Below are 20,998 nucleotides of genomic sequence, written 5' to 3'. Positions count from 1 at the left end.
ACGAGCCTTTGAACGTGTCAAATTACCAGCTGTCGCACAAGAGAAGTTCGGGGGAGAAGGTTGGGTACAGAAAACGCGGGGTGTCGCTCCTAGACCCTTCCGCCCATCATGGGTGCCTGGGTTCCCGTTAAACCGTACCTGCGGCCGATTCTGGCTTCACAACAGTGCAGCAAGTCCTCGTCTTGGGAGACTGACAGCACCCTCGCTTCTGGCTGCTTGGTAGTACTGGGCTGCATGGGCTGCAACCCTTCATGATAAGCAAAATCGTCTTTACTGCGGCCAGAAAGTGAGCTTCCGTCTGGTAACATTGCTGTCCCCACCAGGCAGCAGCGGAAGGGTCTAGGAGTGACACCCGAGTTTCCTCGCCCAGCCCGTTCCCCGCAACTCGTCTCTACAACACTTGGTAATCTGGTCATGCCAGCCCTCCGCCAACCACTTGACTTCACCATCACTCTACCGCGGGGTTGCAACAATTTTCCGCACACAGACCAGCGTACCGGTATAACATGGAAACACGTTCTGACGAAGATTCCGCATGGTATGACCAGCGCGTCTTTCTCCTGCCAATCTATCCGAAATTGGTCATGGGCGAACCGATCCGCTTGCTTGGCAGTCCTCGTCCAGATCTCTGGCCGTGTTCACGGCCGCCCCTTGGTCTTTGGAGAACCTGCAGGTGGAGTGGATCGTGCTACTGTTGATCCGCGCTGCGGCAGTCCCCGACGTCGCCGTGATCAGCAGGCGATTCGAAAGGCTCCTCCTACTGAACAACTCGACGAGTGCCTCGATGATTTGCGACTTGCCGGTCCCGCCCTCGCCGCCGACGAACTGGCAGAGCTGGCCGACATCGCCTCCGTCGGTTTGTCGCATCAAATCGAGCTGGCGGCATATAATTGAGAAAGCGATCGACTGCGTTTTGTTCAGCGTCAGCCGTGTTGCCCACTCTCTGCCCGCCGCAGAATAAGAGGTTGATAGGCCAAATCGGACCTGCATTCCCGCCTCTGCGTCGCCTGCCTGGCAGCACGCTCAGTCATCGTTCGCTGCTATCTTCCACATCGATAAGATTGCAGTGACTTCTCAAGCTTGGACTCACCAGGGGTCAGCGTCTAACATTCACATACGCTGACAGTTCATGGATGCTGTCTGCGCCAGATTGTAAGGTCAGGCCGTCGTCGCCTCAATCTGGCTCTAGCTCTAACTTACCAACTCTTCCACGCGTGCAACGGGGACCATATGGCCATCATTTGACTGTAGGAGACAAAGCCAAAAGTCGCATCTTCCACACCTGGTCTGATAGAGATGATCAATGACCCATCACGGGCTACCCTGTCATGAGTGGGAGGGTACCTCAAGCTACTTGGCGCTTAGCTGGAAATGGCTGTTTATTGGCAATCATGTGTCAAATAGGCCGCGGTTTTTTGTAAGCCTGTTCTGCCTTGCAAAAATCTGCAGTAGCACTCGTGTACACTTTGAGCCCCACAAGGCGCTAGGTAGCGCGTTCACTATTTGCCAGGGTGTCCAGCTCAGCACGCCCAATTACGCCAACTCATTTAGCGGAGTGTCATCCCCACCACATGATTGGCTCAATTTTGGAGGTCTAGTCTATGCTCACCCTGGTGTCATGTTATGGAACGCAAGCCACCTGGGCTCACCCTCCGGACTCGACTGTTTGTCGACTTTACAGCAAAGCGCCATCGATGATCGGAAGGGCTGGAGTAGCCCTAAGCCGACACTTCGCTAGAACTCTCGATTTCGACTGGAAAAGCTGCCAGCGGAATTGGAGGACGTTCTACGGACCGGACTGTGAATTTGGACCAGCTCGGAGGACAGTTCGATCATTAAACACTGACAATCTGAACCTCAGGAATCAAGTTTCATGGCTCAGCTTGATCGTTCACGGCTCTATCTGAGGATCTTCCCCGGTGACCTTTGTGATCGCTTCCATGCCCACTCGTTGCGAGAGGCGACATACCGTAGCAATTGTCATGTTGCGGCTTGCGATCGCTTGCTGCAAGCAGCCACCACTTTAGGTTTAGCAGAGTCCGGCCAATAGTTAGGCCTGCCGAGCGCTGTTGCATAAATAGAACCCTGTGCCCCTCTCTCCTCTGGCCGCCATTCCTTCCGCATATCACGCCGCAATGCATGACATCGGTTCCAATATTGTCGTGGCGTATTCGCTCGCTTTGTGTGCAGCGTTATTATTCATTGCCTGTGTCCATTTCCGCTCAGAGCTGAGCAAGGTTCGAGACCTCATCCGCGTCCCCGTTTTAAAGCATCTTGTCTACCGTCCGGCTCTCGGAAGCCGAATCCTCGTAGATTGGAGCCGCGCGGACATATTGACACGGCTTGTCTACCTGACCGCGACGATCTTCTGCCTTTGCTTCAATAGTCACGATATCGCCTCGGCAGGACTGCGCGCAGCCAACCTTTCCCTGATACACATGGTGCTCCTGTTCGCGTCGCCGCACCTTGACTCCTGTCAAATGCACTGGGACTGAGATGGCGCTCTGTGCGTCGTCTGCATGCTTCAGTTGGTGTGATGGCCTCGCTGCTACTTGTATTTCACATAGTTTGCGTCCAGGTTGATCGTCACCCGTTTCCTTTGGATAAGCCGGAGAATCTCTGGGGTCTTGTAGTGAGTGATCTGGTTGAAGAACCATGTCTGGCGCGTTGCATATATTCTGACTGGTTGAATTCAAGTCTTCGTCTTCACTGGGCGCACTTCTCTTGTCTGGTCCATTCTTCAAGAGGAAGTGGTACGAATTGTTCCTGCGTCTTCACCAAGGTCTGGCGATCCTGCTAGTTTACGGGCTCTGGACGCATCTAACCAATGAACCGCTGCTCCCACGCATCTATCTCTACTCTCCTGGGCATCTGTGGATTGTCCGGTCTCTGGATTGGCTTCCTGATGCTCCGTCGAAATGCAGTCTTGTCCCGCGGCTTCCCCAGGGCTACAATTACGCAGTCCCGTGGCGCCATAATCGTGACTGTAGCCTTGTCACGGCCGCTTCTTGTAAAGGCCGGACAGCAGATAAATCTCTGCCTTTTTATGCCAGCGACGAGCTTTCGATCCCTGTTTCAGAGCCACCCTTTTGTAATAGCATCTTGGTCTGACGCTCCTCAGTCCTCCCTGGACCTCCTTATTGAACCTCGACGGGGACTCACGCAGCAGCTTCTCGCTCGCAGCAGCAAAGACCCGCACTCTACTTGTCCAGCCATGTTCACCGGGCCGTACGGAATAAGTGTTCCGGTTGGCGAGTACGGAGTCGTTTTGATGATTGCGAGCGGGTTTGGCATAGCGGCCCAGCTGCCGTATCTGAAACAACTCTTACATGGGTACAATAGTCGCAGAATACGCACGCGCAGGATCCATCTGGTGTGGAAACTGAAGACATTTGGTGAGTAGAGAACTATGCACTAGAGCGTGCAAGCGTGCCTTCTCACAGATCTAGAACTACCCCTCGCAATCGAGCGGCTGCTCAACAATGCTCTGGATGATGACACCCTGGATGATGGTTATGTGAGTGTACGTGCGTCGCTAATGGAGTGTCTGCTCACCGTAGACAAAGATACTGCAGATATCGGTTTACGTCGAGCACGCGAAACGAGATGACAAAATAAGTCCCCGCGCCAACGTCATCAAAGGTGTCCCGGATTGGGACACCATCGTCAGGGAGGAGGTAGCAGGAAAGCATATCAAGAGGGTTCAAGAAGAAGCCAAGACTAGAGAGAATATGATCGTAACAGGTAAGAATTCAGTGTTTCCCACGATGGCGCCGCTAACACGCGTAGTTTCTGCATCGTCGGGAATCAGGATCAAAATGCAAGATGTCGTGCAAGGGTATATAGCCAAAGAGGTGGAGATGGTAGAGCTGGACTACCAGCCAGACGAATAGCTATAGCAGTAACAAAGAGATCACAAGCAACCTATTTTCTTATATGGCATATCCACTTGTAAAGGCGCTACTGCTTGTTTCGCCACCCTAGATACTCGTAGTCTGGTCTGGTCCAAGCCATCACGAACGACGTTAATCCTTTGAGCCTCTCCTTCTGCCATGAACGAAGGAATGGGTGCTGAAGCAAGTCAGTACTTGAATTAAGGAAACTCAAAGGGCGTACGGTACCTCGAGCAGCTCTCGGACGGACGACGCCGATGTTGTTGCGCTGAGAAACCCGACGGCATTCTCGTGCCAGCGATCAGGATTATCGAGACCGATGGTCGTGCCATCCTTGGCGTCGCCTTCCATTAACTCCATCATAATGAATCCGACATCTCTAATGTCTTTGGTCGAAACCTTCACCGTGCAATCTTCCTGGTTGCCTGGAGCGTTCTCATTAGCGTCGTGTTTCGCATCCAGGGACAAGGATGCACTACCGAGCTTGACTTTGCCACTGGGGTGCAGAAGGATTCGAGAAGTAGTCAGATGCCCGTGTTGCAGTCCTTTCTGTTCGAGATATCCCAATGCTGTAACGATCTGCTGCGAGTTAGCGGCCTTTACTGTACTCGAAGCTGAGACCGGTTGTTATACTTGTCCTACAATAGCGGCAAGCCTGTCACTGTTGAGATAAGGGTTTCCCGCTACTTCTTCCAGAGATCGGGGCATATGCTCGTACGCTACATAACAGTTGTCTTCCATGCGGTATATCTCGTGCACCGTGACGAAATTCGGATGTTGAATGGTCTTCAGCATTCCTATCTGATCGTCCCCAAGTGCCGCAAAGCACCCAATGTCGACGACGTCGAACGATATTCCAATTCTTTCTGCAACGACCACGGGGCCGTTGTCTCCAAGGTGCAGAGCGTAGATGATCTCATAGGTGTCCCATGGCGGGCACGTCTTTATTGGTATCGTCTCCATCGCTCGCTTGCTGTCTCGAATTGCCTCCACAGTCCTCAGATATTCGACCCGGGCCGATGGATCTACTGCGTGTCCCTGGGGACGTGGTTTGTGTAGCCGGTTGGGCGGCTTCGAAGCCATGTTTCTGCTATCCATTTCCATGCGCAGTTGATGAAAATACAGTATTTGATGGAGGCTGTCGAGCTCGGAAGTGAAGATGTTGGGGGCGATTAAAGGCGGAGATGCGCGCCAGGCTTGGAGGGCCACAAATGGCTGTTGCTATCCTCTTCGTCCGTCTTTTGCCTGTGACTCAGAGCATTTAACGTTCTTGGCTCTCACAAGGCCAGCGAGCTCGACGCCCCGCAGTTCCCTTTTCTCATAATCGCAATGGCCAGGAACACCTTCGTAGAGGCGAACCGTCGTCTCGAGGACGAACGACGAGCAAAATACTGCGGAACGGCCAGCATCAGGGTATCCTCTTTGCAGTTCCGGAATCGGATGCAGACGGAAGCGGGTTCGCACAAAAAAAATGCCGATTCGCTCAAGAGAATATTCCGGGAGGAACGTGGCTGTCGTCAGGAGGATATCCGCCATCATGCGAAGGCTATCATTAGCCAGCGAGACCTAGAAGCGGCATTGGCTGGCACGGAACTTACGGTCGCGAGACTGGGGGCTGACACTTTGCCTATCCGCAGCTTGATTTACCCCCTGAAGTCAAGTTGGAATGTGTGCAGGGTTGTGACCGTCTTACGGCGGCTGATGACGTCCTCGATGGCGCGAACAAGCGTTGGGTGGTGGACCTCTTCCTCGACGGTTCGTCATCAAGTGGATGACGTGTGCCATGCTGACGTGGAGCAGACCTAAGTGACGACCTGAAGCGGATGCTCCTTGAAGACTACGACCACCAGAAAGCCCCTAGCGATGGCGAGTTGTATCGCAAAATCCGGGAGTACCAAGGCATTGGCGGCCAAGAGAACGACTTCTTCGAGAGGTTGTGGCTGGGACGGCTGGCGGTGTCGGAAAACCGCCGGAAAAACTTTGACCAACTTTGTCGGCACCGCAAGTATGCCGCAGCCTTCGATGACTTGCTGGAAATCCCGGCGCTGATGGGAGGGATGCGACTTAGCGTAGTGCACCAGATGATCCCGATGAAATGTGACGAGGTGATACAGCAACGAACCATTCATCGGATTGGAGCTAACACTACATAGCCAAATATTGTCTACCTTAGGAATATCCGCAAATGGTGGAGCGGACTTTGCGGCGGCAGCCACGAGACCATGTGCCAAATTGACAGTGCGACCGTCGAGGCTCTGCAGGGTAGGGCTCCTGGAGCCTGCAGGACAGATCACGATGACTTGGTTGCGAGATTGAAAAGCGGGCAAATATTTGGCAACTTTTCAGAGCTGCAGCGCGAGGCGATGTGGCCCAAAGTCTGCAGCACATCTCGCACACAGTTGATCCCGTCATTGTTCACCTTTTTTCGAAGACCGCAAGTTTCTTGCATGTGCTGCGGAGTGCATGAAGAAAATCGTGGATACAGGACCACGAGATACGATTGCAGGCCGCCTGGAAGACATGTTTACAGACGTCAACCAAGAGAGCGGAGCGATGCGTGATTCAGATCTCGGACGGGAGCTTTGGAACTGTTGCAGGAGACGTCGCGCTGAGAATTGACTTGGGGATGCGGCAGCTCTGGCTGGCCGCATTCCGCATGTACCAAGACCTGCCGACCGACGCGCGAAAGAAAGAACGCTTGGCGAAAGCGCGAATGAAACCAGACGAAAGCGCACTTTATGACCTCGCCTCGCTTGCTTCGCGACTTGGATTCGAGTCGGAAAAAGTGAGAAAGATATTGCAGGCGTCACCGGACAGGGCCATCGCCGAACACGCACTGCTCGCGGCTCGGAAGCCAGGGCGATTCCAGTACGCAAATCGCGAGCAGCGCATCCAACAAGTGGTTGACGTATTCGCAACGGCCGTTCCAATGTCTGACGCTGAAGCATCGGAGCATGCGGATACTACTACCGTGCGTGTGCAACCTCCAAACCGATACGGAATACCCCACCATCTGGATCACGAACGCGATAAAGCCCGGCTGTTCCTTTCGAAGCTGGGCGAAGCAGCAGAATCGAATCAAACAGAGCTGGGCTCGTTGTTCATCAGAAGGTCGGTGTATTGGGCCTACTTTGGACTACCTCCATCGACCGAGGGCTGCCTTGCAGTCCGCGAAACGACAAATCTAGATCTGTCCATGCCTGACCAGCCATCCTCACCGTTGGAGATCTCAAATCGTGTGGAGTTGAGCAGGGCCCTTATTGTACGTGCCCTTGACATGGAGCTGGACGCGCCACAGGACGACTCGCATCGAGTAGATGACCATAGGTCCAAGCTGCAACAGTTACAGCGAGACATTGAGAATGAGCAGACAAAGTTAGCTCAGCTCAAAATTCTGCTTGCCGCAGAGCAGAGCAAGATCGAGGAGAAGGAAAGGCTGCTGAGACTGCTCGCTAGACAAGATGAGGAACAACACGCCAGGATCGAGGACAAGGAAACATTGTTGGGACTACTCGCAGGGAAAGAGGACGAACTACACGCCAAGATCGAGGAGGAGGAAGCATTGTTGGGACTACTCGCTAGACGAGAGGAGGAACACCACGCAAAGCTGCGACAGTTGGAAGAAACGCAGCAGGAGCAACAGAACAAACTGGATCGCTTGACAAAAAGGGTGCAGGAGGAAGAAGAGAGACAGCGCACAGAAATGGCTCTTGCGCTACGGGATGACCCCGTCTCTGAGGCCGAGGAACTCGGGGGGAATGAAAGGTTACGGACCGAGAACCAGCAAGTCCCCAAGGGAATGAATGTGGCATCAAGACGGGCCAACAGACGAACGCGGTTTTCCTTCGGGAGGCTCCTTGAGGACGCGCCGTCCGGCCTTTGGACGGGAATGGCAAGCGCAGAAGACGGGGGCATCCTGCCAGAGACCATTCGCATCGAGTTCAAGTTGCTCGAGCAGAGCGGCATGTTGAAAGTTGTCGATACTCTAGATGTTGATCCTGCTGATCCATCACCAGTGCGTCGGCTCGCGGGGAAGTATGTAAGGAAGAACTTCTGCCTGTATGATGTGCATGGAAATAATCTAGCGCCCAAGAACTGCTTCGAAAAGGCTACGATGGGCGGGGCTAACACAATTGTGTTGAGGGGACGTATCCCAGGCTGCTACCACAGCCAGGAAAGTGAGGATTATGGGCGTCGAGGAAGAGCAAACGAGAAAGTACAGAAGAAAGGGTTAGTATGGGCATGGGAGCTTCTGCTTCAGCAATCGGACATAGGAATGTTGGTGTGCGATTATGCTGGCGAGTGCGAATTCGTTTGTGTCCTTCGGTGTGTGTGCTGGAGATCTTCCTCACATGCTGGCACCTGCGTGTCGTCGCAGGCGGCCAGTCTCGCACTCGCTGCTGCACACTTCGAGAGCTGCATACGCAGCTTCACGTGCGCAACCGGCTGCGTGTATCCAGGGGGGGGCTCAACGATACAGTTCACTGGTGCACTGGGTGTGGAAGAAATTCCACAACGTCACGCCGTTCTTGTCCCGCCCTAGTCACCAGCAGATGCGTTGCAATAATGCGCTGATGTCGCCATGGTGCTTTTGCCTCGGCCTCGCGGTCAGTATCTTGTTCGGTCTCTTCTCGAGCGATATCGTAGAGGCGCTGATTAACAAATCCGAGGCTGACAACATCTTCAATGTACTCAATATGAAAGAATATGAGTTGATGGAGTTCGGTAGGGAGGCCAGACAAGGTGGCCGGTTGAGAATTCGGCGCGTGGCTTCCGCACTTTGTCTTCTTCCGAAGTCGCGGAGGGCTTTTCGATGGTTCGGCGTCAGCTTTGCGTTTGACGGCTACGGTTGCCGTCACCTCGCTGGCAGGGGAAAGGCCACCTTGTGATGCAGCCCGAGGCTCAACTGGGGCTTGCTTCAGGTCAATCGTGTGCCTAACGGGGACGGCGAGCAGCTTGACGAGGGCCTTGGCGGAGCCGTGAAAAAGTATTTCTCCATTGCCTCCAATATTCCTTGGCTAGCCTGGCGTGAGGGCCAGAAGCTTAACCTTAAACGTCTGTCCCATGTTGAAAACTTTTGGTTGTGAGTTGGCAGACGAGCAATCTAAGGTTATGCGGTGCTACAGAGATGATACTAAATCATTCGAACAAGATAGGTAAGCTTTGCACGCTTTACAACTGTGGAAAAATGGGAGGAAAGCATAAGAATAATCACAGCAGGAGCTGTGTGTGCGTCCCTAGCCTTAAGGGCTAGGGCGCAGAGAAGGCTGACTAACCAAATGGGTCGGACTAATAACGGGCCGAGCCCATCACAACACCGCGAGCACGACGAGCCCCATGAGGGCATCACCAGACTCCTAACATACATGCCCCTATGTTTCTTTGTGATTCTCACACCCACATAACAATACATCTGGCATCCTAGGATCGTCCGCAGAATCTCTGCTTCGCGCAGGGCCAGCCCCGACTTCGTCCGGACGGTCCTGTCCCTAGGTGCCGCTTCCACTGCGCAAAATTGCTCAATGGGAGCTTCTGCATTAGCAGTTGAACGTAGGAATGTTGGTGTGCGATTTTGCTGGCGAGTGCGAATTTGTCTGTGTCCTTCGGTGTGTGTGCTGGAGATCTTCCTCACATGCTGGCACCTGCGTGTCGCCGCAGGCGGCCAGTCTCGTACTCGCTGCTGCACACATCGAGAGCTGCATACGCAGCTTCACGTGCGCAACCGGCCGCGTGTAGCCAGGGGGCCCAATGAGGTTTGTCACACACAGGGAATACCGGCCTCCAACAGTCTGGCCCCTATTTCGCACAGTTTATCCACGACCACACAACTCCTGGGCTTGGACGCTGCGGCCGATTGGCGCTGCGCAGCTCCCAGAGCCTTGCCCTGCGCCATACTCCAGGCGGACCGTCAGACTCTATGGTATACCGTGGTACATACTACGGGGGCCTCAAAGTCGGCCATCCACAGTCACGGGGATTGGCGGACTTTGAGCCCCCCCTAGTATGTATGGCAGCGTGACACGCCCCTGCATCACAGGCAGCTTAGATGTCATCGTTCTGCAAGTCGCGACACTGCAGCCAAAATGCACTTCTACTTCCCTAGCCTCGTTCCGCAAGATATTATACTGCAGGGATAATATGGCTGCACACCTAGGACGTATTTGGGCATGATATAGTAGCGTAGCTCCGGTAATCTATCGAAGAAGGAGAATTGATAGGCGCCGTTTGCTGCGCCTCGCGCCAAGGATGATGGTCTCTGGTCAGCGATGCTGCAACTTTGTGAGTATGTACAGTAAACACACACCAGGCCCCGGCAACCCAGCCGCCGCGAACTCCCCGACCCAGATTCTCGCAGGGAAGTAATTTGGAAAGGTAAGGGTCAACATGTAAATTGAGGTTCGTCTGTTCTATCTAAGAAGGAGTGAGCAAGAACCCTATTTATGACTCAAGGAGAGTAGAAGAGTTCAGGGAACGACGCATAAACTAATGAGGACAGATTGCAGATATGCATAAGAAAAGGGGTAGTGGCTTAAGCAAAGGGAAATAGTCCTGTTACAGGATCCGTGATGTGTCAAGTACAAATGGTACGTATCCTGAGTGCAACAATAATGTTCAGCCGCTCAGTACTGGGCGTGGGAACGAGTGAAATCAGTGTCCTAGAAATGGTGGCAACTTAGTCATAAATGGTTTAGTCGATACCCTGCACGCAAGCTGGGTAAAGCCTGTCGCTGTTTACTGGCAACTCAGGGCAGCCCAGGGCCTCAGGTGCTGATCCGGCAGCTCAGGGCAGCTCAGGGCAGCTCAGGGCAGCTCAGGGCAGCTCAGGTCATCAGGGCAGCCCAGGGCGGCTCAGGACCGGCTCAGGACCGGCTCAGGGCGGCTCAGGGTGCTTCGAGGGAGCCCAGGCTGTGCTCAGGAAAATGCATGTGCAGGTGAATTTCCGAGGTCCGAGGGGTAGATTCTGGTTGCTGTGTTGTGTAGGTGAGATATATCGAAGGATGATGCTGAAGCTTCGGGGGATTCTCGCTGCCAGCTCTTTTCGTGCTCGAGATTGGCTGCACGACGGCTTTGTCGGGAAGAGGTAAGATAGGAGCGTGCTTTAAGTAGCTTTATAAAATACTACTTGGTTCGCCCTATGAATATTTGTCCATGTTATCCTCTCGCGAAGAGAGGGTGCAAGTGATGAATTGATTAAGTTGCTTGTCCTTTTTCCTTCCTCCTCCCTAACAAAAGTGACTTCTTATAGTTCTGTCACCTGTGGCTGCCTTGTGGTGGCGATGTCGCCACCAGGCCGCCTAGATGACGTTGTCATCTAGAAGGTTCGATACCACCGCTTAACAACAACATTATTCATCCTTCTCAGTCACCTTTGCTAGAGTCAGCCCGATTAGGTAACCTTCGGACCTAGATCGTTAACCCGTTTTCACGACACACCCCCTTAGCTATAGCCTATCCCGATCGGGTGTAGCTAAACAGCCTTTTAAAGGGCAACGATCGAAGGGCCGATCGACCGGTGTGAATAGGAGATACGAATGCTTTACCTTCCGGGCGGCATAGGCTTCCTATGGTCTTTGATCTGGTCTCGGAGGTCTTCTAACCGGGCCTCTAGGCGTAGCCGCTCCGTGAGATCTTCGAGCCCAATCATCCTTTGGAACTCGAAGAGTTTCTGCTTTGGCAGAGCTTTGGTCAAGCCATCGGCTCTCATATGTGCCGTGGGGACCCAACGGACCCGGATTCGGCCTTCCTGGCATTCCTGACGTAGCCAGTGTTGATGGATATCGACATGCCTTAGCCTTGTAGATAGCTTCGCGCTTCCTTCTTCGAGGAGCCTGATTGTCTGCGAGTTATCACACTCTACTAGCAACGGCAAGGATCTGAATCCGTAAAGACGTCAACAACCGGCTTAAGAAGATTGCTTCTTTTGAGGCTTCTGAAAGAGCTAGAGCTCTGCCTCTGTGCTCGACGTTGTGACTGTGGCTTGCTTCGAGGCTTTCCACGCAATGGTTCCCCTAAATAGGGTCATAACGTAGCCTTGAGAGCTCTTTCTGTCGAGAGAATTGTCTGCAAATGATGCATCACTCGAACAAAAGAAACAGTTCGACTTTCTTTGAGCCCCCAAGCCTTATGCCGTACGAACGCGTGCCGTAGAGATAAAGGATGACTCTGTCTACGGCTCGTTGGTGCGATTCGTCCGGGTTCTAGTTGTGGCGGGCTAGCCGGGAGACTGCAAATGCAATATCCGGCCTCGTGGAAATGGCTGAAAAGAGCACAGATCCGACCTTCTGGAGATATTGATGTATCTCCCTTTGGTTTGCTTGGCTAGAAGCCGGAAGGAGCTCTTCGTTCGTGACCATCGGAGTGTCTGGGAGCTTCGAAGGGCCTAGGCTTTCGGGAACGTACTTATGAGCTATCTTGTCGATATACGAATCCTGGGTCAGCCAGATCGTTCGATGGGGCCGATCCCGGAGGATGTGTATCCCTAGAAACCATTTAGGTTCCCTAGGAAGCTCATTTTATAGCGTTCTTCGAGCCTTTGTATGGCTTCCTTAGCTAAGCCTTCATCTTCCTTTCGGTAGGCCCAGATCATGTCGTCCACGTAGAAAAGACGGTCACGGCACCCTTCATCATCACACAGGGTTCCTGAGGGACTTTCTTGAACCCCAGCTCTTCGAGGAGCCTGTGAGGTGCTGTTGCCAAAGAAGGGGATCGGCGTAGACCGTAGAGAGCTTTCCGAAGCCGTAGCACCTTTCCGGGTTTCTGGAAGCCCGGCGGCATCCTCATAAAGACGATTTCTTCCTCTTCAAGGGGGCAATTGACAAATGCGTTGACAGCATCCATCTGATCAAGCTCGAGGTCATACTCGGCGGCAATGGCCATGAGGGTCCGAAAAGACATCCCGGCTAAGGTTGTGGACCGGGTCGGAAGGTCCCCCCTTTTCTGTTGGTTGCCGCAAACGACAAGCCGGGCTTTGCACTTCTGAAGAAGTCCGTGCTTATCTGTCTTATAGATGAATACCCACTTGCATCCGAGAACCTGGTGGCCGGCAACCCTTTTCCAAGAAATCTCTTCAAAGGAGCCCATTTCCTCATGTGAGGCAAGATGATCTTGTTGGGCTTGGGCGAATTCCTCCCTATAAGGGTGATTCTCGAGTTGTTTCTGGGTTTCTGGGGGATCCGGGAGATCTCTCTTGTGGACCTTGGTGGGCTTCTTTTGTGGCCTGAAGAGCCTCCCTGCTGTAAATGCTCCGCGGCATCCGTCTTGGATGGGCGTAGGATTAAAGTCCGAAAATCGGTCCAATCGGTCGAAAACGGGTCTTCCTGTCCTATCCCTGTCTGATCAGACGCTTCCTTGGCTTTGCAGAGCAGGGCCGAAAAAACAGCCGCTGTAGGATTGGCCGGAAAGTGAGGTTTTTCCACCCTCACGGAGTGCGGCTTTTCCCCCCACCCCCTCAGGGGTAGCGACAGGAAGATGGACTGAAAAGACTGCCTCTGGTTCGTCTTCTGGATCCGCTGTTGTGGGAGGCGTAAGAAGGCCAGCTTCTTCGAGAGCTCTAGCCTTCTCGTAGTCTTCCTTTTCCTGTTCTTCGCTTCGGTCTTCTTCTTCTTGGGTCATTACGACGATCGTGCTTCCTGCAGTGCTTTCTGCGTCGAGGTCTTCGATATCGGTTTCTTCATCGGTTTCTTCATCGAGAGCTTCTTGGTTACCTCTCTGATCCTCCGGGATCTCTATCTTCTGGATAAGCTCTTCGATGCCTGATAGCAGCGATTGTTGCTCGAGCTTTCCGTCGAAGAAGGTATGTTCGTCGAAAACAACGTCTCTTGTCGAGACAACCCTCTTAAGATATGGAATCCAGATCCGGAAGATATTCGTAGAATTATAACCGACTAGATACCCAATGTGAGCCCTCGGGTCAAGCTTCCGCAGTTTGTCCCTTTTCAATTGGGCGTTTGCAGTCATCGCGTAGGCCCTGCAACCGTAAGCCCGAAGATGTGACAGTTGGGCATTCTTGCCTGTGAACAGCTCGATCGGGGACTTCCATTCAAGTTCTTCTTCGGCCCCTGGCTTCGCGTCGGGCTCCGGAGCGTCGGACCCGGCGTTGATTTGGACCCTCGGCTCTCTTGGAGTTCGATTTCGAAGATAACATGCGGCTTCCACGATCTCTTTCCAGAGGTTAGGAGCCTTGAAGCGATTCTCATCACCCTGCCTCTTTCTATAGAAAGGCCTCCCGATCTTTCGGCCCTCCATTCTGGGATTGGGTGTTTGAAGCCGATCTTTCCGCTGAAATGCCCTTCTTTCGTAACCATGCTGTGATCTTCTTCGTAAAGAGCTCCCCATCTGAGCGTACGATCTTCACTTCGAAGCCGTATCGGTCTTTCATCCAATGGACAAAATCCCTCAACACAGCCCAATTATGCTTCTCTTGGTAGGTCCGCATAAAATAGGGAAAACCATTCCTGTAAAGGCGTCTGTGATAAACATCACACGGACGAAGTCTTCGTGGTCTGCAGAAAGGTCGGTCCAGTCGATCCAAATCTCGTGACAAGGGCGATTTCTTTCCCGGTCAGGGGTCTCGGGAAATTTGTTTCCTGGCCTTCCCTGAGCACAGAATTCGCACTCCACAGTCTTTGGCCCTTGATTCGAACCCCGTTCCGAAGGCCTAGCTTGTGGAGGGCCAGTGGGCCCGGGTGACCGAGGCGGGCGTGCCAGAGGTTGCCGTCTCCTTGGCTGGCCGGGCGAGGGTCTTTGGTCCCGGCCCTTCGAGGTTTTGTTGCTTGGAAGACTGTGTCGAAATTGACGGTCTCCGCTTCTGCTGTTGGCCTGAACTCCAGGACGAATTGTTGGTATCTCCTTTGAAGAATCCCAATCGTTTGATTCCGCCGTACTAGCCTCGTAGGCTCCGAGAAGGTGTCCCAATAGATTCCTTCATCTCGTAGGGCTTGGAAGGAAATCAGGCTCGTTGAAAAGCTTGGGCAGTAAGCTACCTTTTTAAGCCGAAGTATTTGGAATGATCCGTCCGGTAAGGTCATCGTGAAATTAACCCTGCCGTACCCCTCAATCCGGACTTCTGATTCCCTGTGATTAGGTAGTCTTTCTGGGCCTTTCTGAATGACCGGAATCGGCTGAGTGTGTTACACACGTGAAGGGAAGCTCCTGAGTCAAGGATCGCGGATAGGCGGAGCGGGTATTCCGACACTGCCACCGATGACCCGGCTGGGTAGACGAAAGCCGGATTGGCCGTTCCAACCATCCTTCCTCGAACCCGGGTCGCTGGTTGCTATTTCCAATCTTTCTGGCTTGCCCGGATATCTTCAACCTTCTTCCGTAGGTCGGGACTATCCTCGACAGCTTTCTGGGCTTTCTTGCATAGCCTTTCAGATCGATTGAAATGGCCTGGCCGCAATTCCTCGAAGACTTGCCAGCAACCCTCAAGCTCGTGACTGTCAAGACCACACGCTGGGCAACGGTCTTTGTCAGATGCTTCCTTCCTCTTCTTCCGTGGCGTGGAATCTTCTTTCGGACTGGCCTGAAAGCCGGCTCCTCTTTGACCGTTCCAGGGGCCGTTATTGGTTCAATTCGACGATTTCCTGATCTGGCGAGCTGCTTCCTGATAGGTCCATCTTTCTTCTAGGTATTGTTTTTGTCGCTTTGGAGGTTCTCGATGAAGCCCTGGCCTATGTGCTTGATAGATCTTGAACTGGATGGCGGCGGCTTCGTCAGCCTCTTGCTTCCGCGGATAAATATAGCCGAAAAGCCGTCGGAAAGGGGCTTAATCAGGCTAGCTATGTCTCGCAGCCATTGGCCAGTCACAGCCTCCACGAGGAAGTACTGTTCAGCTTCTCCCATGATTTCCTCCCATCTAGCGAGCCAGGTAGAGATATTCTTCGTCGGAAAAGCTCGAAGATGGATCGTATACTGGGCTCGGATACGTTCCATCATATAGCCCCTCGTTGGGGCTGTCGAGGCCTCGAGCTTTACAAACCACTCGCGAAGAGTCTCATCGTCGTGAAGGGAGGTCAGCTTCGCTTTGCTAATCGTTTCCGTAATCGTCGTACGGGCTGCTGTGACGAGCCTCGTCTCGTAGAGGTATTCCTTTCGGCGACCTTCGTAATCCCTCGATGCTTCAGAATAAGCCTTCTGCTGGCCTGCATTCAGATCAGCAAATCTTTCAGCCTCAGCGTTGAAATCACTGAATTCGGGGCGTTCAGGTAGTTCAAGGGGGGTCTTGTCATGTTCGAAGATGAGCTTGTGGATGGTCTTGTCCACACGGGCCCGAAGCTCCTTTAGCCACTTATCCCAATCCTGAGGCTCCGTAAGAATCGTGCGCTGGATGGTGTCCTTCGACATCTTGGTTGAAGCAGAAAGAAGGATTAAGGAGTGAGAAAGGGGGCATAAGGTGTCTTAATCGACGATAAGTTCAATCGAGAACGGCTGTGGAAGAATGCAGCAGCCGGAAGTTACAGAAACACTGTTTCTCCGGGCTCATAACTCTCGCGAAGAGAGGGTGCAAGTGATGAATTGATTAAGTTGCTTGTCCTTTTTTTCCTTCCTCCTCCCTAACAAAAAGTGACTTCTTATAGTTCTGTCACCTGTGGCTGCCTTGTGGTGGCGATGTCGCCACCCAGGCCGCCTAGATGACGTTGTCATCTAGAAGGTTCGATACCACCGCTTAACAACAACATTATTCATCCTTCTCAGTCACCTTTGCTAGAGTCAGCCCGATTAGGTAACCTTCGGACCTAGATCGTTAACCCGTTTTCACGACAATCCCATCATGCTGTAAGTAGGAGGAGCGAGTTGACCCTCAATAGTTACAAATGCGGTACACTATTATTCCTCACTCATTTTGCGCCACTGTTGTTTGACCGCCGACGCCGTCCGATTGAGCTTGGAAGCGATCCAGGACTCCGACTTGTTCTCCCTCTTCCATGCTCTTAGCCGACGTTCCTCTAGCGCTGACCACCGGCGGCGCTTGGCAAGCACCTTCCTTTTACCGCTTTTGACGATTAGAGGACCGTCCTCGTCGTCGCTACCAGAAATGCTATCATCACTCCCATTGCGATTCTCGTCGATAGGACTCAGAGACTCTGCGTTGGCAGGTACTCTGCGACTGCTCTCTGGAGCCGTAGACCTTCCGCGCAAGTTGTACTGCCGCTTCAGGGTGTTGCTCACGGGTTGGCTATGCCTTGCCTTGCCCGAAACATCCTTGAGCAATGGGTTGGGTAGTAAGGACAGTGCTTCAAAGAGAGCTGCACGAAAATCGCGCATGATTTACATTGTCCAGATTGTTCCATCTCTTGCGTTCCACGGAACGATATTGCCGAATGGGGCCCATTTTGCAGCGACCGCTGTGTGCCGTCTAGGGGAGGTTGACTCGTCGTTACAGAAGAGAAAGCAATAGGGTCAGAGCCAAAGCTTGCAGGAGAACTGATAAGGCCGCCCTGATGAGCCGCGGTTGGATGGGAGCCGCTCGTGGGATAGCGGGCAAGTGCCCTCACAGCCGATCGATTGTCATCGAGATTGTCGTCGTGACTGCCATTGATGCGACGAGTCTCCAATAGTCGAGGGCCCTGGTCTTGAGAATGAATCCCATCGTCGACTGGGATCGAGGCAATATCGTAAACACCTGATTGATGCAACAAAATGCGACGTTCAGCCGCGGAGGGTAACTTTAGACCTTTTGTTTCCTGTTGATCATCAGCGCCACTGCCATGATGGCTATCCCCCAGTAATCGCTTCGTCCTGTTAGATATCGGTGCGATGACGTGCTGTTGACCTGCATTCAGCCAATGCTGAAAGCCCGCATCGTCATCAAGGGGGCTCTTCAGAGGGAGGCTCTCAGCATTGGCGGGTGCAGGAGCAGATGCGCTCGAGCCCGGCAAGGAAAGAGGGAAGGGGTAGTGAGGACCTCTGAGTTGGTCTATACCGAGCCTTGAAAGATCCACCGACTGCTTGGCGGTACCGGCTTTGGGCCAGGTCAACGCTGTCTGGATCAAATTGTCATCGGCAACATCTACCGTAGGGCCCATCACCGCTGCCGGAGCGGCTGGGTCCATCAGCGTTGGAGACTTCTCAGTGGCCTTGCTATTCCCCTCCTGGATATCTTCCACCCGTACGATGGAACCTGAATAAAATTCTGTCAGTCCCGCGAAATGAACAGTGTGGCAGGGGGTGACTACCTGATATTGCCTGAGGATTGTCCGCTGCAAGCTGAGCCGCCGCAGGCTTCAACGCACTGCCGAGGTGTTCATCGACTTCTTCGCCACCAGCATTGGAAGCGTAACACCTGTCCATGGGGTGCGAGACAAACTGCATGTCATCGGACCAATCGTGGCCGGACCAATCGAGCGCCATCACGACTTCCTGGTCTTTGAAATGTCAGCAGTAATTTATCTCCAGTGCGATTTCCCTTCAGCGGCATACCGTTCATCTTCAACAAGCCTTCTGCATTATGCTGTGAATATTGGCCTTCACCGCAAGTTTCTAGTAACGTGGCATCATGACGACGTTCCTTGGGCGCGAGATCCGGTGTTTTTCTTTCGCTGCCTTTGCGGCAGGGGCACATATGGTTTGAACTTCAGGGGAGTGGCCATGATGTTTGGAGACCAGATGCGTGCGTAGTCTGTACTAAAGGTATGAGAAATGGGGAGAGGAAAGCTGAGGTGGGAAGCCTTCCCTATTTATCGAGGGGGGCAGTTACCCTCTCGCGGCGGGTCAACCAGATACCCAGCGGCAAGGGACTTTGAGCTGAGGTCGGACAAGTCGTTCTGCAAACAATTCCATCGCCGAGAGGTAGGAGCCGCAGAATCGAGACCGTTCCATATCAGTCATCCCCCTCTGTCACTGTCCCTGAAGGTTACTCAATTTGGCTCCGACGATGGTCAGCTCGAACGACAGGGGACTAAATCGACCTCCCGTTCCCGCCTGATTCCAGCTGCAACGCACGACCAACGGCGGAGTCTGCAGCGCTGCAGCTACTTGGACTGGCAGGACCGGCGAAACGAGAGATTCGGGCCGACCGATTCGCAAGGCAGAATCCATGGGCGCCGCTGGTTGCACCTCTTGGGACCCCTGACCGCTCACGTCCCAACACTTTCACAATGGTGCGAACATGAATATCACCCTCGCAGGGCAGGGCCATTGCATCCTGGGGGCTTACCCATAGAAGGCCTGGTTGAGTCACACTCCGATCAGGTTTTGCAGTGCCATCCTGGCCCCCTTTACGACGGGTTAGCGGCGGGAGGATCGTCTAGGACCCGGTCCGGTCCAGTACCAACAAAGCAGGCTGTGCAGGACGCTTCAAGGTGATTTGTGCCGTGGAAAACTGCCAGCCCGCCGATGGTGGGCATGTGATATGATATGCGTCCTACCCAGATCCTCCTCGGTACAGTTTCCACATTTGGGGTTAAACGTGATCGGCTCAGCGCTGCGAAGTTGCTGTATCTTAGTTCATAGCTAGGAGGATTCGGGAGTCTGTCCCACGGTGGTGGGCTCGCGCCCTCGAACGGAAAGTCCTGTTGGTGTTTTGGCCTGATGAGCAAGATTGTTAGTCAGGGCCTCGTGCTTGGACGTAGGCTACTGCGAGTCCAGCCTCTTTCAGTTCTGCCTCGTCATACTCACCGTCAACAACGCGTTCGCTCAAAAGTCCGTAGGGATTTATCCCTGCCGCACAACCGGCGAGCCGATGGTTCCCCCGCTGCATAATGAGAATCAAGCTCGGAGAGACGATCCATTCATCAATGCGTCAGAACACGTCACTCGGTGTAGGACTGACGAAGATCCCTGCCATTCGGGAGAAACCTTGCCCAGCGCAGGCTTCTGTGCCGCCCCAAGACGCCGATCGGGAGAGGCGAGAAGAGATGGGACGCTGGTGTCTCCCAAAAACCCCGGTCAACTGTTGATTATGTGATTTCGGGTCGGCGTTAGGGGCCGGCTGCGTTCCCGCTCTCTCGATTTCTCTCGGAGAATCCTTGCGGTTGCGCACCACGATTGATGTAAATGTCGATAAGGCCTCCCTACTCCTGCACCAAGCATCAGCGGGTGAGCAAGACTCCGCCCTCATTTCCTATTCCAGGGTCCGTTCGCATTGATGGACCTTCTCGACTTCTTAAGAGTATCTCCCGTATTTCCAAGAGAGGCAAAATCGATATGTAGAGGAACGTTAACATCGAAGCATGAAGTCAGCGTCCGCGGTGTCTAGCCACTCTTATCCGCATAGGAAATTGGCCATTGCATGTGGCATGGTTTTGCCTGATCCAGTAATTTTGAACAGCCGAACCAATGCGCGTCTAGTTGCATCACATCCGCCGCGCTCTTCCTTTGGCGAGATGTCGGGGCGTTGGTTGTACGGCCAAGAAGGAGGATGGTGGGCGAGCCGGTCGCGCAGCCGACATCGTGCAAGCCCATAGGGCGAAAAAGTTTCGAGTCGCTGGTGGCTTTGTGGCAGATATGGCGAGGATGAAGAACAAAACCTCCCCAAGTGTAGTTGCGAGGGTAATTCTCGTCGTGTGGCAATGACTGAATGGGCGAAGGACAAAGTAGTTGAAAAGGATGACTAAGTCAACATGAAAAAGGGAAGAACATCAATGGTACATGAGGAATACCTGGGCAGGACCTGGGCTTTTATGGGTGACGCAGAAGCGGCGGGGGACGGAGGGGCCGAAGATTGCCCGATGGGGCAACCACCGAATATGGTGGGCCAAGACCACCATTTCCGGAGGCGGACAAGCCGTCTTGACTTTTACTATTATAATAAGAGATATAAACCTACTATTAAATATAGATAAGTTTAGTAACTACTTCTTAATATATAAGATCCTTTCCTTCCTAGACCTTTTTTTAAGCTATAATTAGATCCCTTTTAATATTAAAAGCTATAACTTAATAATATTCGCGATACTTATTAGCCTCTTATATATATATATACTCCTTTAAAAGGCTATAAACTTAGTCGGCTAATTTATAAGGATAATATAAAGAATCCTATAAGACATTATATTAAATATCTATAAGAATTTCCTTAATAATATAGGTATTAAGGGGCCTAATATAATATATAATAATAAAGAGGTAGTACTAAAAGTAAGGAGATTTATCTTTAAATACCT

The 20,998-nt window shown here is 52.9% G+C and overlaps 6 protein-coding genes across 6 annotated transcripts; 2 read left to right on the top strand and 4 right to left on the bottom strand.

Moving 5' to 3' along the window:
- Nucleotides 1-582: 582 nt before the first annotated feature.
- Nucleotides 583-990, bottom strand: HRG_11298 (PIF1-like helicase domain-containing protein; the record flags this gene model as incomplete). The annotated part of the gene is made up of 1 exon (XM_044869768.1): nucleotides 583-990. The coding sequence occupies one exon, from the start codon at nucleotides 988-990 to the stop codon at nucleotides 583-585; it is 408 nt and encodes a 135-aa protein (XP_044715030.1).
- A 1,529-nt stretch (nucleotides 991-2,519) lies between these two features.
- On the top strand, nucleotides 2,520-3,893 carry HRG_11297 (uncharacterized protein; the record flags this gene model as incomplete). The annotated part of the gene is made up of 7 exons (XM_044869767.1): nucleotides 2,520-2,531; nucleotides 2,579-2,632; nucleotides 2,698-2,753; nucleotides 3,364-3,395; nucleotides 3,444-3,517; nucleotides 3,561-3,744; nucleotides 3,790-3,893. 7 exons carry the CDS (start codon nucleotides 2,520-2,522, stop codon nucleotides 3,891-3,893), a joined length of 516 nt encoding a protein of 171 aa, XP_044715029.1.
- Nucleotides 3,894-3,960: 67 nt separating this feature from the next.
- HRG_11296 (kinase) lies at nucleotides 3,961-4,856 on the bottom strand (the record flags this gene model as incomplete). The annotated part of the gene is made up of 4 exons (XM_044869766.1): nucleotides 3,961-4,071; nucleotides 4,122-4,318; nucleotides 4,373-4,472; nucleotides 4,527-4,856. 4 exons carry the CDS (start codon nucleotides 4,854-4,856, stop codon nucleotides 3,961-3,963), a joined length of 738 nt encoding a protein of 245 aa, XP_044715028.1.
- A 366-nt stretch (nucleotides 4,857-5,222) lies between these two features.
- Nucleotides 5,223-8,021, top strand: HRG_11295 (uncharacterized protein; the record flags this gene model as incomplete). The annotated part of the gene is made up of 7 exons (XM_044869765.1): nucleotides 5,223-5,306; nucleotides 5,531-5,648; nucleotides 5,694-5,998; nucleotides 6,047-6,155; nucleotides 6,491-7,131; nucleotides 7,192-7,928; nucleotides 7,979-8,021. The coding sequence occupies 7 exons, from the start codon at nucleotides 5,223-5,225 to the stop codon at nucleotides 8,019-8,021; spliced, it is 2,037 nt and encodes a 678-aa protein (XP_044715027.1).
- Nucleotides 8,022-12,476: 4,455 nt separating this feature from the next.
- On the bottom strand, nucleotides 12,477-12,974 carry HRG_11294 (reverse transcriptase (RNA-dependent DNA polymerase) domain-containing protein; the record flags this gene model as incomplete). The annotated part of the gene is made up of 3 exons (XM_044869764.1): nucleotides 12,477-12,559; nucleotides 12,611-12,731; nucleotides 12,909-12,974. The coding sequence occupies 3 exons, from the start codon at nucleotides 12,972-12,974 to the stop codon at nucleotides 12,477-12,479; spliced, it is 270 nt and encodes an 89-aa protein (XP_044715026.1).
- A 2,544-nt stretch (nucleotides 12,975-15,518) lies between these two features.
- Nucleotides 15,519-16,238, bottom strand: HRG_11293 (uncharacterized protein; the record flags this gene model as incomplete). Its single annotated transcript, XM_044869763.1, has 1 exon — nucleotides 15,519-16,238. One exon carries the CDS (start codon nucleotides 16,236-16,238, stop codon nucleotides 15,519-15,521), a length of 720 nt encoding a protein of 239 aa, XP_044715025.1.
- Between the last annotated feature and the right edge of the window lie 4,760 nt (nucleotides 16,239-20,998).

Source organism: Hirsutella rhossiliensis (genome assembly GCF_020360975.1).
Source record: "Hirsutella rhossiliensis strain HR02 chromosome Unknown scaffold00020, whole genome shotgun sequence".
Taxonomy (NCBI): Eukaryota; Fungi; Ascomycota; class Sordariomycetes; order Hypocreales; family Ophiocordycipitaceae; genus Hirsutella; species Hirsutella rhossiliensis.
This window is presented reverse-complemented; position numbering and strand designations above follow the sequence as displayed.